Source organism: Thermobia domestica, chromosome 7 (assembly GCF_964235325.1).
Source record: "Thermobia domestica chromosome 7, izTheDome1.hap1.1, whole genome shotgun sequence".
Taxonomy (NCBI): Eukaryota; Metazoa; Arthropoda; class Insecta; order Zygentoma; family Lepismatidae; genus Thermobia; species Thermobia domestica.
Genome location: NC_137460.1, coordinates 22,855,022 through 22,869,540, shown reverse-complemented (window position 1 = coordinate 22,869,540; position 14,519 = coordinate 22,855,022). Strand labels below are relative to the sequence as shown.

Here is a 14,519-nt window from a genome sequence, read left to right as displayed (position 1 = left end):
TGCAGTGTCAATGCCCTCTGCTTTTATGCAGGTAACGAACCTTCCAGAATGTTCCAGGCGGTTCTGAAACCTTCTAGAATGTTCCAGATGGTTCTAGAATTTTCTAGTATGTTCCAGACGGTTCTAGAACCTTCTAGTATAGTCACATATTTTGGTCAATGCAATGCACTACGATTGATAATGGAATGTTCCAAAGATCCCTACTGGATTATTGAATTACAGATTGCACCAGAAAAACGTCAGTTACACCTTACTTTACCAGTACTGACAAATTGGCAAATTGCCAAACTGGCACCCCAGGTGTCTCTTCCAACATGGTCATACGAAGATCATTGTAGACTCCAGGCCCATTCTTGGCCCAAGGTGCCGTTTGGCGCACTTTTGCCGGACATATGGGGCTACCTTGGTACTTAATTTCAAGGAAATCAAATGGACACTTTCTGAGATATCACTGATCTAAAATTTTCCCGGAATTTCCCGGAAAATATTTGATTTCTAAATAACTGTTCCTGACATATCTTGTAGCCTATTCTTTCCTCTTCAAAATGGAATATTATTTTTCTCTCTAGCTCAATATTTACGGGAGATAACTAATTGAAGCTAAAAAGATTCTACAAAAAAACATAAAATTTGTCCATTTTTTACCACCCTGTATTCTAAAACTACAAGGGGTACAGGACTATAATTTGGTGTATGATCATCTCTGATAGGGTCCTACGTGTACACAAATTTCATCCAATTCTGAGACGACTTTTTTTTTTTTTTCCCCTGGAAATTTGGATGATTTCACATGGAATGGCTCGAGGGTATGTCGAGATTGTCACTTCACCTAAAACAACATACATATAAAACAGGTTAATGTGAAAGGTTCAGGAAGGAAAAAATAATAATAATGGAGACTAAAGAATCTTCTTTATTCATAAATATAAACCGGCTTTAAATGTGGATTCTGGCAACATTTATAAAATCTGGTTATCTATTTTTGATGTATATTTTGGATCTGACAACAGTGACGTAGCATAAGCATCGCGCTTCTTCCAACTCAACTCTTTCTTACTTTTGTCCACTGTGTTGTGCTCGTCGTTTTTTAGTATCCATCTCTCACGTTATATTTACTTGGTGGTATGTATTCCTTTTTTATACCATATTTCTCTCATCCATTTTTATCCCTGTTACCTTACCACTGAAGACAGAACTAGCTTGTTGTTCCGATCCGTTCGGAGACTATTTAGTTTTCACAAGACAGACCATACTGGTAAGTAACCAATTTGCTGTGCATTTGAACGTCATAGGTTTATTTGTCTTTTACTACTACAATTATCATTATTATTATTATTATTATTATTATTATTATTATTATTATTATTATTATTATTATTATTATTATTATTACAGGACTCATAGTGGTCTGGTTTCTTGCTCTTGTAAATAGTTGAAAAGTGACCGAAAGCACACGAAAAAGTGACCAAAAACTCATCATGCCCCTTTTTTCGTTTATCAATTTCTCCAGCACCTCTCTCTTTGTTGCTTTGTTTCATCTTTTCTTCTTTACTTTTCTTTTTGAGCTTCCTCCTTTCTTAGGTTTTCTAAGTATGCTTTGTAGTTACGGTACGCAGACTTAGCAGATGTAAGAAGCTTCTGAGTAAGTGGAACTAGTTCTGACCTATTTCCGAATTTCTTCATCCTAGACATTATATTTAACTTAGCAATGAGAGTTCTCAAAGCCATGAAATATTCAAATTCATCACTTACTCTTAAGAGCATACAAGAAGCATAACAAGACGAACATGATGAACCACACAAACGCGCACACACAACGTTGAGCGGAGCGTTAATTATTACGAGAGAAAACTAAAAGACTATTATTATAGAAGAAAGAATAGACACAGAAAGGTTCTTAACCCACCTTGAGAGCTTAAGCATTCACCAACCATCCACTGTACTTTAGAAAGATTAAAAGCTGAAGTGAGAATAAAGCTGACTGTTTCACATGTGGCAGCAAGTATTGAAGCTTTCAGAAGAGTAATGAGTAACAAGTTTCTGCCTTTTTCCATTTATTTTTATATTTTTATTAGAAAACTGCCAATGCAAAACATAAATCACACGGAAAAGTCACTTTACCTCCCTAAAAAGTAACTTTAGTGACAACTTTGAAAAAAAAAAGTAACTTTTGGTGACCAACTTGGAATAAAGTAACTTTCAGTTAAAAAAGTGACTCGCTATGAGCCCCTTTATTAAGTACCAGCGGTTTGCACAATCGAAAAAATCGTACGAAATTTTGCCTGTTAATATATTTTGAGTGGATAACAGGATAATTAATTCTCTTTTAAATTACACGATATTGTACTGAATTCGATCGATCTATTTCCACATTGGTGACACAAGAAATTGTAATATAAAATACACACTTTTTGAACTGACTATACAACTTCAGAACAATATATATATTTATAATATACTAACCATTGGAAGAAAGCGGAACAATTTTGATAGGGGAAACCATAACGACAGAATCTTTGGCTGTATTAGGTACTGGTGAGCTAGGCGGGCTTCCATCTTGAGTCTGAGGCGGCGATATTGGAGGAGTTTCCAAAACAAACTGGAATATATTAATAAATATATGTTATTAAAACTCATTATACAAAATTAGACAATAGAGGGTCTATGGGTATTATTGCTAATTACAATGCGTTGTAACTACTTGAAATGCAATTTAAACCTTAGAATCCTTACCTTCATTTCCGGAATTTCCCCGTTATTCCAGACGTCTGGCTGTGATGAATCTGATGAGTTTGACGGTGATGGAGGTAGCTGAACGCAGGGCGATGGAGGTTCCAATTTGATATCTTGTTTTACACTTGAAGAACCTACAGAACATAAAAGAAACAAAAGTTACTACCATCATCATCAGTATTGAAAATATTGGTGCTAAAATATAGCCCAACAATGTTATTTATTACATTAATCTAATCTATATAAATAAAAATGAAAGTGACTATGTTTGTGACTTAACCACCAGACCGATCACGATCAAATTTTCAGGTGAGGTTCGGGCCTGGAATGTTTTTTATCTCATTTCACTTTGACGGTGCAACTTAGGGGAGAAGAAGGAGAATATATATATACATAAGCAATTCTTTAAAAAATAACGTTAACATTTTTACCATTTTCATTATTAGATCGCAAAGCCAGACAAAAAAAAAAAAAAAAAATCTTACTTTATAAAACCGAACTGATCTTTAAAATCCTTGTTTCCAGTTTCTCGAAGAGTTTACGGTCTGTATATTCTAGTCTGTGGTTCTGGGTTTGTGACTGCGTGACGGGAGGGAGACAGTGCTAGCTAGCTTGTGAATCCTCGCAACTCATGTTCGTCGCATCGGTGCACTGCTGTTGCCAGTTGAATCCATGTTACCAGATAGAGATAGTTTCCCGCGGGCATCAAATATATGACCATTTTTAAGACTGGCGGGAATTTTAATTTTAAATCAAACAGTAGACATTTTAATACTGATTGCGAGCATAACACGCACCTGAATTTTGGAGGCAATTTTTCGAAGAAAAGAGGATGTCTTATAATCCGTAAATACGGTACATATATACATATACATTCTCTCTCTCTCTCTCTCTCTATATATATATATATATATATGATTAAAAATGAGCGATATTAGTGTAAAATGCATAGTTTTCGGAATCGCTGAGATGAACAGTGACACTTCTGATGCCATGGAAGGGGGAAAATATATAAAAATGATCGAAAATAACCGATATCAAAAAGCGCTTCAGTAATGGTAAAAAGTGACTGCCTAAAAGAACATTACTAATTTTTCTTATTTTAATCCAGCGAAGCGGATAATCGACGCTAGCATTTTAATACTAATCTGTATGAAAGTGGTTTACTGAAACCAGCATGAGCGCATAAATAGGAATGCCATGTACTTAGAGTCTCATGTTAAGTTCTAGGTTCACGTGTCAAATCGCCTAACTGCTTAAAGGAACACTAAACACAAAAATCTAAATCTTTAACGGTGTTGAACACCTGCACCATGTATCTTCATATTTTAGCCCCTTGATTTCTATTGGGAATTATTATTTTTTGTCTGTTTTCTTTTAAATTAACTGGAATTTTAAGGAAGTGATTTTATTGATTTCTTTTTCAAAATTAAATTTTATTATACAGCAGACCCGTGGGTAACAACCTCAATCTGGTCTGCAAACATGGTTTGTAAATCGAAAGTACTTTTTCCATCAAAATTAATCCGTTCTAGCCACAGAAACATGATACAGTATGTCTTTTTATATTTTCTTTTACATTTGTAATTGTTTTTCAGTGATGGTGAAGAATACAGAACGAAAATAATATTCTTTTTCAAGACGAATAAGTAACGCTGAATGAAACTAAACGAGATGAGAGTTAGTTAAAAACGCACGAAAAGTACAGAAAATGAACGAAAAAGTAGTTTTTTAGAACACGGAACTCTTTACAGATAATATTTACAGTAAACTCGCAAAAGCACTACTGAAAGCGAGGAATTGTGGATACAAGGGTGTGTGTGTGAGAGGGGCAGTTTCTATCCCGAAATATTACTCGTACGCCGAGTGAGAAATTGTTCGCAAATCGAGGGCTTCGTAAACCGAAGGTCCACTGTAAATAATTTTAAACTTTAATAACAATATATCAAATTTATATATAATGCAATCGAATTCATTCTGAAAACAGGAGGGGTATTTAACTAAATAAATTAAATCACATCATTACAATTTCATTGAATTTTAAAGAAAACAGGAAAGTGGTTTTCCATATAAATCAATGAGGTAAAAAAAGTTGCTACTCAACACTGTTGATGTTGCTTCAGACTACATATTCTGCAAAATTAAGGTCAGCAACAGAGGATTAATGTGAGTGATCTCGCCAATTGTTCGTGTACAATACAAGGGCGATGTAAATCCAGATTTGATAGATGACATAAGGTCAATGCAAGAAAATAGCAATATTCTCTTAAGAACATATAAAGAAATCGGTCTGAAAGTAGAAGTACAAAATATAAAGTGTTTGGTGAAAAATAGAACTATTTGGGGCGTAAACTACGGAGTGTCTAGACTAGCAAATATCCAAGGGAGGATGGGACTTAAAATGAAAAGGCCCTCTGTGACCCGGTACATTTTTTTTTTCTTTTTTAAGAAAGCACTCTTAATATTAAATAGACTAAACAATCTACTTCTACAATTATTTCAATGTATGCCATTCTTAAATCTTAACTTATTACCGCAACGAAAATTTTCACGAGAAATTTTCAATATTCAATCGGCACTTACTAATGATGAAATGTCGCAGACCCCTGCAGAGCTCTATGTCAGAAAGCCTGCATGAAAAACGCTTTTGGGAAGAAAAATAAAATAAAGCTGGATCTTACGGAGATGGGTACGGTCTGAGACGACTGCTTTTGCATATTAGTTTCTTCGGCTGTAAACTTTCGTGTTTATTAAGCCATAGAGTGAGTGACTGCTAATTTACTTAACAATTATATAAGGATCTAAAGCTCAAGAATCGATCTATTTATATCATTGGTAAAGTTCAGCGTAATATTGTTTAACTTTAAACAGTTTAAGCTTGTCTTCTTTGAGCAACTGTTTACCAAATCCAGTTATGTTTTTCGTTTATTACGAACACATGCCTACTTAATGATTTCATATTCAAGTTTGCGTATGAATTCTATTCAAAATACAAAATCCGCTTACCTGCATCCTCTTTCATTGCTGTAAGATTCGGAAATGCTTCTGGCGTCCATTGTGATAAATCAACTCCATTTAAGTCATTTAAAGGCGAAGGCTCATCAAATAATTCCAGAGGAGGATCATCTAACAGCATTGGAATCTGCAATGACATAGAAGTATTAAATGAAAATCACTTCTTAAAACATCTTATTCATCATACTATAATTGATTTTTCAGATTTTTCCAAATAAAAAGAGACTGTGTCCATACAAAACCATGTTTACTGGACTCGTGTTTGAAAATAAATAACATTGTTTATATAAGGAAACGAAAATTCATGCTCTTGTTGACATCCAGACAAATTTATTGAGGAAAGCTGCTTCGCTATAAACAGATAACTAATAAACAAACAACTAATGTCACGCTTTATTTGATGATGCATCGTTTCAACAACATCTAGTATTTTAACAAAAGAGACACTGACCAAAGCTTAAAACTTTACTTTATTTTAAATTATAATTTGTAACTGTTTCGGATATCTAGCATATCCTTCTTCAGACACGATCGAAATTAATGAAAATACAGACATATATATAAATGTTGTTAAAACAATTAATCCAAAGCCATGAATAGTCTTAACATCTAGTAATGTATGTATTAACCCTTGTCAGTAGTTGTCTTTTTACTTTAACGAACAGTTGTATAGGCGCTATTCAATCATGTCGTAATATGGGGAACACGGAATGCAAGTAGGGATGTGCCGATATATCGGTATCCACATCGGCGATATCGGCCACTTTTGTGAGTATCGGTATTGGCAAATGGACACCGATATTTACCAATACATTTTCCGAACTATTTTAAGTTTGTTTAGTATTAACAGTGACATTTTTTCATCGATTTCTTTTAGGCTTAAAGTTGATCTAAATTATTATAAATTGTATATACGACTCCAAAAGTGCGTTACCACCTGCAATTCCTTTTCCTGCAATAGTAGGCAACCCAAAAGCTCGGTCGTTGTGTTAGTTCAGAATCCGAAAGGCGTTGGACCAAACCTCAATTCTGTTATAAATATATCAGTATGGCAAACTGCAAAACAGAGAATAAAGTAAATTCTTAAGAATGACGGTTTTATTATTGTGAGGGAAATGAATGACGCAAAAAGTTACAAAATGATCTTACTTAAGCAGTCGAAACAAGATGAATGGTAAGAAATAGATATCAGAGGAAAGTAGTTTCTTTTCTTTCTTTCTTTCTTTTTCTTTCAAAAAGAACACGGAAATAAGAAAATAGGTAACATAATGTAAAGGTTTAATATAAACACCTAACAGCACAGGAAACGGAGAGACTAACACAGACTAAGGGACACCATTTCAGGGTCTCCCATGCACGATAAACAGACGGGACCCCACTTGTAAGGCCAATTGTTATTATTATTATTATTTGGTCTAGGATTTAATTCGTGCGGGTGGACAAGAGATGGCGCAACGAACGGAGCGTCCCACAGTTCCGTGTATCCACACATGTGTTGCAAACCCCTGTCATCGCGTATCGTTCGTAGTATAGGGCAGTGGATTAAAGCGTCAACAACACCAGTTTGTAGTTAAGTGAACATGGCGCAATTTATGCCTGATAAAGTGTTTTTGCGGGGTGTCCTGCTGCATTACTTTAACATGCAGAAAAGTGCGACTGAAAGTCATCGTATTTTGGTGGAAGTGTATGGTGACCATGCTCTAGCTGAGCGAACGTGTCAAAAGTGGTTTGCACGGTTTAGAAGTGGTGATTTCGGCTTGGCAGACCAAGAGCGAGCTGGACAGCCAAACAAATTTCAAGACGAAGAATTGACAGCATTGCTCGAGCAGGATTCGTGTCAAACGCAGGAACAACTTGCAGCAGCATTAGGCGTTGATCAAACAACAGTCTCCAAACGCTTGAAAGCCATGGGAATGATTCAAAAGATGTCACATTGGGTTCCACATGAATTGAAAGACAGAGACGTTGAAAGACGAAAAACCATTTGCGAATTGCTGCTTCAACGACAGAGCAGAAAGGGGTTTCTGCATCGAATTATTACGGGTGATGAGAAGTGGATCCATTACGAGAACCCTAAACGAAAAAAGGCCTGGGTGAAACCAGGTGAACCAGGTCCATCACAACCAAAACGAGATATTCACTGTGCAAAGGTTATGCTGTGCATATGGTGGGATATGAAAGGTGTGGTGTACTATGAGCTGCTGCAACCGGGTGAAACTATGAATGGAGAACGTTATCGACGACAATTAATGCGTTTGAAGCAAGCTCTGGCCAGAACGCGACCAGAATGGGAGAACAGACATGATAAACTTATTGTTCAACATGATAACGCTCGCCCACATGTCGCAAAACCGGTCAAAACCTATTTAGAAAATGTCGGATGGGAAGTTTTACCCCACCCGCCGTATTCACCAGACGTTGCTCCTTCGGACTACTATTTGTTCGATTGCATGAACAACGATTTGATTGGACAGCGGTTTACTTCTTCAGAAGATATCGAAACATGGGTCTCTGACTGGATCGCTTCCAAGGATGAGGACTTCTTTCGCCACGGAATCCGTACATTGCCTGACAGATGGGCGAAAGTGGTGGCTAGCGATGGACAATATTTTTCTTAAGGTATTTATGTATTTTGTGTTTGTACTACAGCTTCAATGTGTGCGTACCAACCGCACGAATTAATTCCTAGACCAAATAGTAGTAGTATTGAAAACTCGTTTCCTTTCCCAATCTCTGATTCTACCAACGAGCATGTCTGCATATAGCGATCATGTGTGCAGTTTTTGTCAACGAGCGGTCTCAAAGGTCAAATGGGATGGAAATCTCCGGCAGGGAGGAACAAAAACACTTTCTTATGATAAATTCTAGGTCAAGTTTGAAGTACTTGTTTTTGACAAGTGCTTTTTTCTTTTCTTTCGGGAAAAGTCTTGGCGCCTAAGAAATATAATATTGAAAATTTGCAAGTGGGTTTATTTATATTGCTATTTGTGGTAAAAAAAAAGAAATTTCAATGGAAGACATTAATGTGAAAATTAAGTTTTATTTCATCACCCATCGCAAGTCTTAGGGGGGCCCTATGCCTCGCTCCCTCCCCCAAGATCGATATCGAAAATTTAGGATATGGATATATCGATGTTGATATATTTGCGATATCGAATGTTGATATTGTCAATATCGATATCGACGATATTGATATATCGCACAGGTCTAGATCCGAGAAATGATGCTTGAAATATACTGGAATCAATCATCAAAATCTAAATATGATCTTGTATTCCGTATCCAACGTCGAGGGGGAAGGGAGTGAACCCGAACAAACATTTTAAGCCAAAACAATGTGTTAAAAGTAGTTATACTTTCCACTTAACTATTATTGTAATTGTACTGTAATTTGTTAAAAGCAGGGTGGAAAAAATCATGATTTTTTTTTAAAAAAATACCATTTTTTATTTAAATCAAATCTTTCTCGTATAATACAAGTCGCGAACTGAAGAAAAAGCATTAGGAATTAGTATTAAATGCTAATTATGCCATTTAAGTGAAAGTATTGGGGTTGAACTTTGAATTATCCTTAATCGTTAACCTACATCAATCCCAATTTTTCTTAACCCTTTTAAATTATGGCTCTTTTTAAAGGTAAATTATAGATTTTCAGTCAAGCAGCTACAGCATCATCTCTATATATCCTAGGATTATGGTACACACATCACTCTCTTTAGAATAGAACAGCGTTTGAAACGGTAACATTCACATTTCCCTATCATGTCCCTGAAGAGGGAAATTTTGAGAGTGATCGGCATTTTCTTCTTTTTTTTAAAAAAAAAATTGATCCCCTCTGGATTCCCCTGTGTTAACGCACATATCCCAAAATCAACTGAGAAGTACTAAGAGATGTACTAAATGTGTGTACAAAATTTCAAGCTTCTATCTTGAGCAGTAAGGGTGAGGAAACTATTTAACAATGAGCTAAAAACGTTCCCACAATGCCCCAGATGTAATAAAAATTTTCTCAGACATCCCCATTTATCCTACGATCATGATTTGTACATTATTCTCTTCAGAATAAAATTTTCCAACGGTGCTCTTCAAATGTCTCCAACATGTATCGGGGGCGGGAAAATCACGAAAAAAGGAATTTTCTGATAAAAATATCTTTTTTTTAAAAAAAAACTCTGTGGACTCCTCCCCCTGTTTTAAGGCAGAGATCTGAAACAAATCTGAAAAATACTGAGGGGTGCTCTGAGTAAATGTGCAAAATTTCAATCTTGTAGGTAAATAATATTCCCCAAATACCCCAGATTCCCCGCGAAAAATAATATTTCCCAAATACCCCAGATTCCCGTATAAAACAGGATCTCAGGTAAGTTTCCTGAGACATCCCTATTTATTCTAGGAGCACAGTACTTACATAATTTTCTTCAGAATAGAACAGCCTTTCAAACGGTACCATTCATATGTCTCCATCTGAGACGGGGAAATCACGAAAAAAGCTATTTTTTGTTAAAAATATCCTTTTTTAAAAACATTTTTGCCCCTCTGGACCGCGCTGTTTTCACGCAGAGATATGAAAACATCTGAATATTATTAATGGGTGCACTGAACGAGTGTGCAAAATTTCAGTATTCTGAATGCAAAATATAATCCGCCACAAAATAATAATAATAATAATAATAATACGCATAACAAAAATATCTTTAAATTTATGACGTCATTACACTATGCCTCAACGCAGAAAGGCGTGAAAGCATATGTAACGTGTTCTAAAATGCCTCCAGTCTTGAAGACGAAGTAAAAAAGCCTTATTGGTACTTTTTAAATCGAATAATGAAGATTCTACCCTATCACCGGAGTTTAACGTCCCGTTCACCAGCAAGGCTATATGAGGCATGGACCTACTGATTAAGGTGGAATCCGAACCACATAAGCCGGGAATCGAACCCGAGTTTCCTACGCTAAAGGCGAGTCTCAATCGAATAACCGTGTCACTGCGATGACCCGTTTCAGCTCTAGCGTGTTCATTCTATCATTGCGAATTACAACGTTATATCCGCAATAGGTGGAATCGAGAGTGGATATTCGGAACAGACAAATGTTCAGAAATAACTAGAAAATGGACCTGTTTTGGGTTATTTCAAGAGAGATTTTATTTATATTAATTTCACACAAAATTCGTTTCCATCCTATAATTCTTCAATTTGTTTTATCCACGTATGAAATGCGAAATAAGCAAATGTCGTTTGTTGTCAAATAATAATTTGATATTTTTTTTATTTTGTTGGAGCAGATTGTTTATTTATTTATGTAAAAGAAACATGCTGCTCAGTAGAAGATTGTACCTATTGTTGTTTACCTCCTAACGGTGACACACATTGCTAACGAACACGCACATACCACTCACTAACTAAATAACTAACCGTGGATTCGATGGCTTCTTCGTTTCCAATCAGCAGGTTATAGTTTCGTTATGTAAATTTGTAAAGAGCGGTGCTCCACGACAACAATCTTTTAGTCGAAAGTCACTGTCAACAACTGTTGCTTTGTCTATGCAAATAGTTAATCGAATGTTAAGTAGCAGTGAACATAAATGAAAAAAGGCAAATCGCAAATTTTCTCCCTGTTGATTGCATTCAGCGTACTCGAAAAACGCTGCATTTAATATTTCCCTGAATTTGAGTGATATGGATTCAAAACACTACAAAGGAGGTAGGTACTTACAATTAGTAAATTACGAAGTATCTTTGAAATTATGTTATAGAATAAATTTTCTCATATATATATATATATATGATGCGGATGCGATATTTTATATACACGTAGACTTCTAGTCATGGCAGTAGCTAACTCAATGTTAGTTTTGTCACCCACACCTGACCTGTATAAAGAAATGTTTTTCTACATACGGCAGGGAAAGTGGTGTAGTGAATTTTAAAAGATGCGATACATTTAGTATCCAAAAATGTCAAAATCAAGATGAGTAGGAAATGTGCGCAACTTTACATTCTTTCGAACCTACTTTTATCTTCAACATAACTGGGAATCCTCTCCTTCCTTTAGGGAATATATTGCGCACGTTCCACTCATCTTGGTTTCGGCATTTTTGAAAACTCAAAAACATATCCTGTAAAATGTCACCATACTGCTTCTCTGGTGTCGTTGGAATTTGCATTATGGCGCCTCAAAGATCATTTTCCTAATATAGCGACGATGTCGTAACTCGGAAAAGGAGCATTTTGCAACATTTTTGTACATAGACTTTCTGGCTTGTTTTCATGCACAGATTTACCTCCTCAAGCGTTCTAAACGGTATTCTGCTATAATCTGTGCCAATCCCACCAGCACATAAATCGAACACTGCCTTATACTCAAATTCAAACTTCAAATATCTATGACACTATGGATTCCTTATCCAGAACGTTGACATTGATGACTAGCATAGCTGATATAGTTTGAATCTATCTAGGTTTATGGGAATCGATGCAACGAGCTATTTTCAGAAACCAACAAATAATAATAATATAGAAAGCAAAAAAAGAAAAAAATCATAAACGAAATCTAGAGACCTTGGTAATACATCTAAACTGGAAAATGTATATTCCGGTGAGTCACCACCTGAATTCACTACGCGCTATTTCATCACCAAATTAAATTATGGAGCATTCGTATGTCAAAACGTAATGGGTTCCTCTTCCACGATGTACTACCATGAGCAAAATAAATGACGCGTCTCTTTATTTTGAAGTTTTTTGAAAATATCTCCGTTTTCTTTATATGTTCGAAATTTCGGAAGGTTTCCCCAGCAGGACAGGTTAATAACAAACCCGTTTTTAATATTTGTGTTAGATATTAGCTTAAAATAAAGAAATTAGAAGCAAAAAACATTAAATCGACAGAAATCTCGAGAATTACCAACTCTGCTAAAGTGGGAAATTTTCAAGAACACGAGGGAATTCTGCATTTCAACACGAAGCAGCGACATCTATGTCATTGAGAGAAATGTGGATTAAATCTACAAACTAAACTTTTAACGAATATTTCTAGTATGTCTTATTATATGCATTATCTGCAAACTCCAAATATATGAATATATGCTAAGTATCAACATAAAGATAGAGCAAATAGTGGAAATTATCTATGGAAAAGGACGAATTGGTAGGACGATCGTAATGAAATATCGTCTTTACCGGAACAGGCTCAGTTCACGTAAAAAAACAAATAGCTCAGTTAGTTAAAGCAACGAGTCTGTATGCTGAAGGTAGCGGGTTCGATCCCGTGGAAGTGCCGTTATCATTTTTATCACTACACTACGCTTATTTTTTTTTATTTTTTTATTTGGGAAAGAATCAAATTGTAACGTATGTGTAAAACTCATGACGATACCAAAAAAAGAAAAAATGCTGTTGTCGCACTTGCATTAGCGTCCCTAATTTTGTTTGCAAACAGTTTAGTAATTATTTCCCCTGTGCTCACTGCTCACCATATGCTCGCTGGCGCATAACGAATGTTTCCCAGTAAATGTTAATTCTAATTTGGAGAATTTTATAAAGTTTCACAATATTTCTCACTAGATAGTCTTCTATCTACGTGTTTGGATATTTTGATAACAGATTTCCCTATTAAATGTTTAATTTTCCCTAGATGTTTAATTACGGAAAAGTTTTACAATGTATTTGTATTGAATTGAAATTGTTTTGAATTTACTACATAAGGTAAGTAGACCGAAGGAGGAGAACTCAAGTAATTGATATTCTATGTAAAAGCAACCTATTGTAGAATGATGATGCTTTTTACCTTCAGCACATAATCTTTACGTTAGAGAGTCAGAGAGAGAAAAATCCTGGTCTTTCCTCCTCTATGACCACCCATCTTAAACCTCTACATATCATTGTTCGTCTCACAAAATTTCGGTGCTCCAAAAACATTCTAATAATAATAATAATAATAATAATAATAATAATAATAATAATAATAATAATAATGAATATGCCATCCTTACATAATGTAGGATATCTTAGTTTCCTAGTTTAAATCTTAAATATCTTAGTTTAAAATGCCTTCTTTAGTACTTATTTGAGCAACCATGTAGGAGGGGGTACGACTTTTTATTTTGCCCCTCTCATTTCAGTAGCCTTCCAACAGAAAGTAATTTTTGATAAGCAGGACAGACAAAATGAATAAGAAATATATTTACAGCATTCTCTCCCCTTTCATGATTGGAATATCACGTAATATTTTTTATTCTACGAAAGATGGCCTTGTGCGTTTAGGGGTAGGTAACTAAAAAAATACCTAATATATAGCGCCCCTTGATTGTAATATTACCGATTCTTTATTTGTACGAGGGAGCCCCTACACAATCAAGGGTGACAAAAAAAATAGGAAGAGTGTCTATTGATTCCAGTGGTGGATCCAGCACGAACTCCTGGGGGAGGGGAGGGGAAGTGAAACATTCTTTTGATGATGTGAAGCTGTCACAAATTACCACTTAACTAAACTAAACAATAGTGGGGGGAACTGGAACCCAGTCAGTTTAAATTGATGTAAAAGTTTAATTTTTGGATTCATATTAAAGTTTTGGTTTCAAATGAGAATTTCAGTCCAAGTGGTCAATGATCAAATCTCGTGGGGCTCTTCAGTGTAGGCTAATACGGCCCCCTTATGAGAAAAGGCAAAATTATTAACATGTTTATAACTTTCGAATTTTTCGTCTATTTTAAAGAAATATTTTGCTTCGTATTAAAGTGTTGGTTCCAAATGACAAACTCAGTCCGAGT

At 35.4% G+C, this 14,519-nt stretch overlaps 1 protein-coding gene across 3 annotated transcripts in view; it reads right to left on the bottom strand.

Annotated features, from left to right (window-relative positions):
- Atf6 (bZIP_ATF6 domain-containing protein ATf6) overlaps positions 1-14,519 on the bottom strand; it is a 111,879-nt gene that overhangs the window by 30,891 nt on the left and 66,469 nt on the right. For all 3 annotated transcript variants that reach the window (XM_081764222.1, XM_081764224.1, XM_081764225.1), the window contains exons 3-5: positions 5,740-5,875; positions 2,734-2,867; positions 2,464-2,599 (exon numbers count right to left, since the gene is read on the bottom strand). In XM_081764222.1, the coding sequence (XP_081620348.1) occupies positions 2,464-2,599; positions 2,734-2,867; positions 5,740-5,875 (406 nt within the window). The remainder of the gene's footprint in view (positions 1-2,463; positions 2,600-2,733; positions 2,868-5,739; positions 5,876-14,519) is intronic.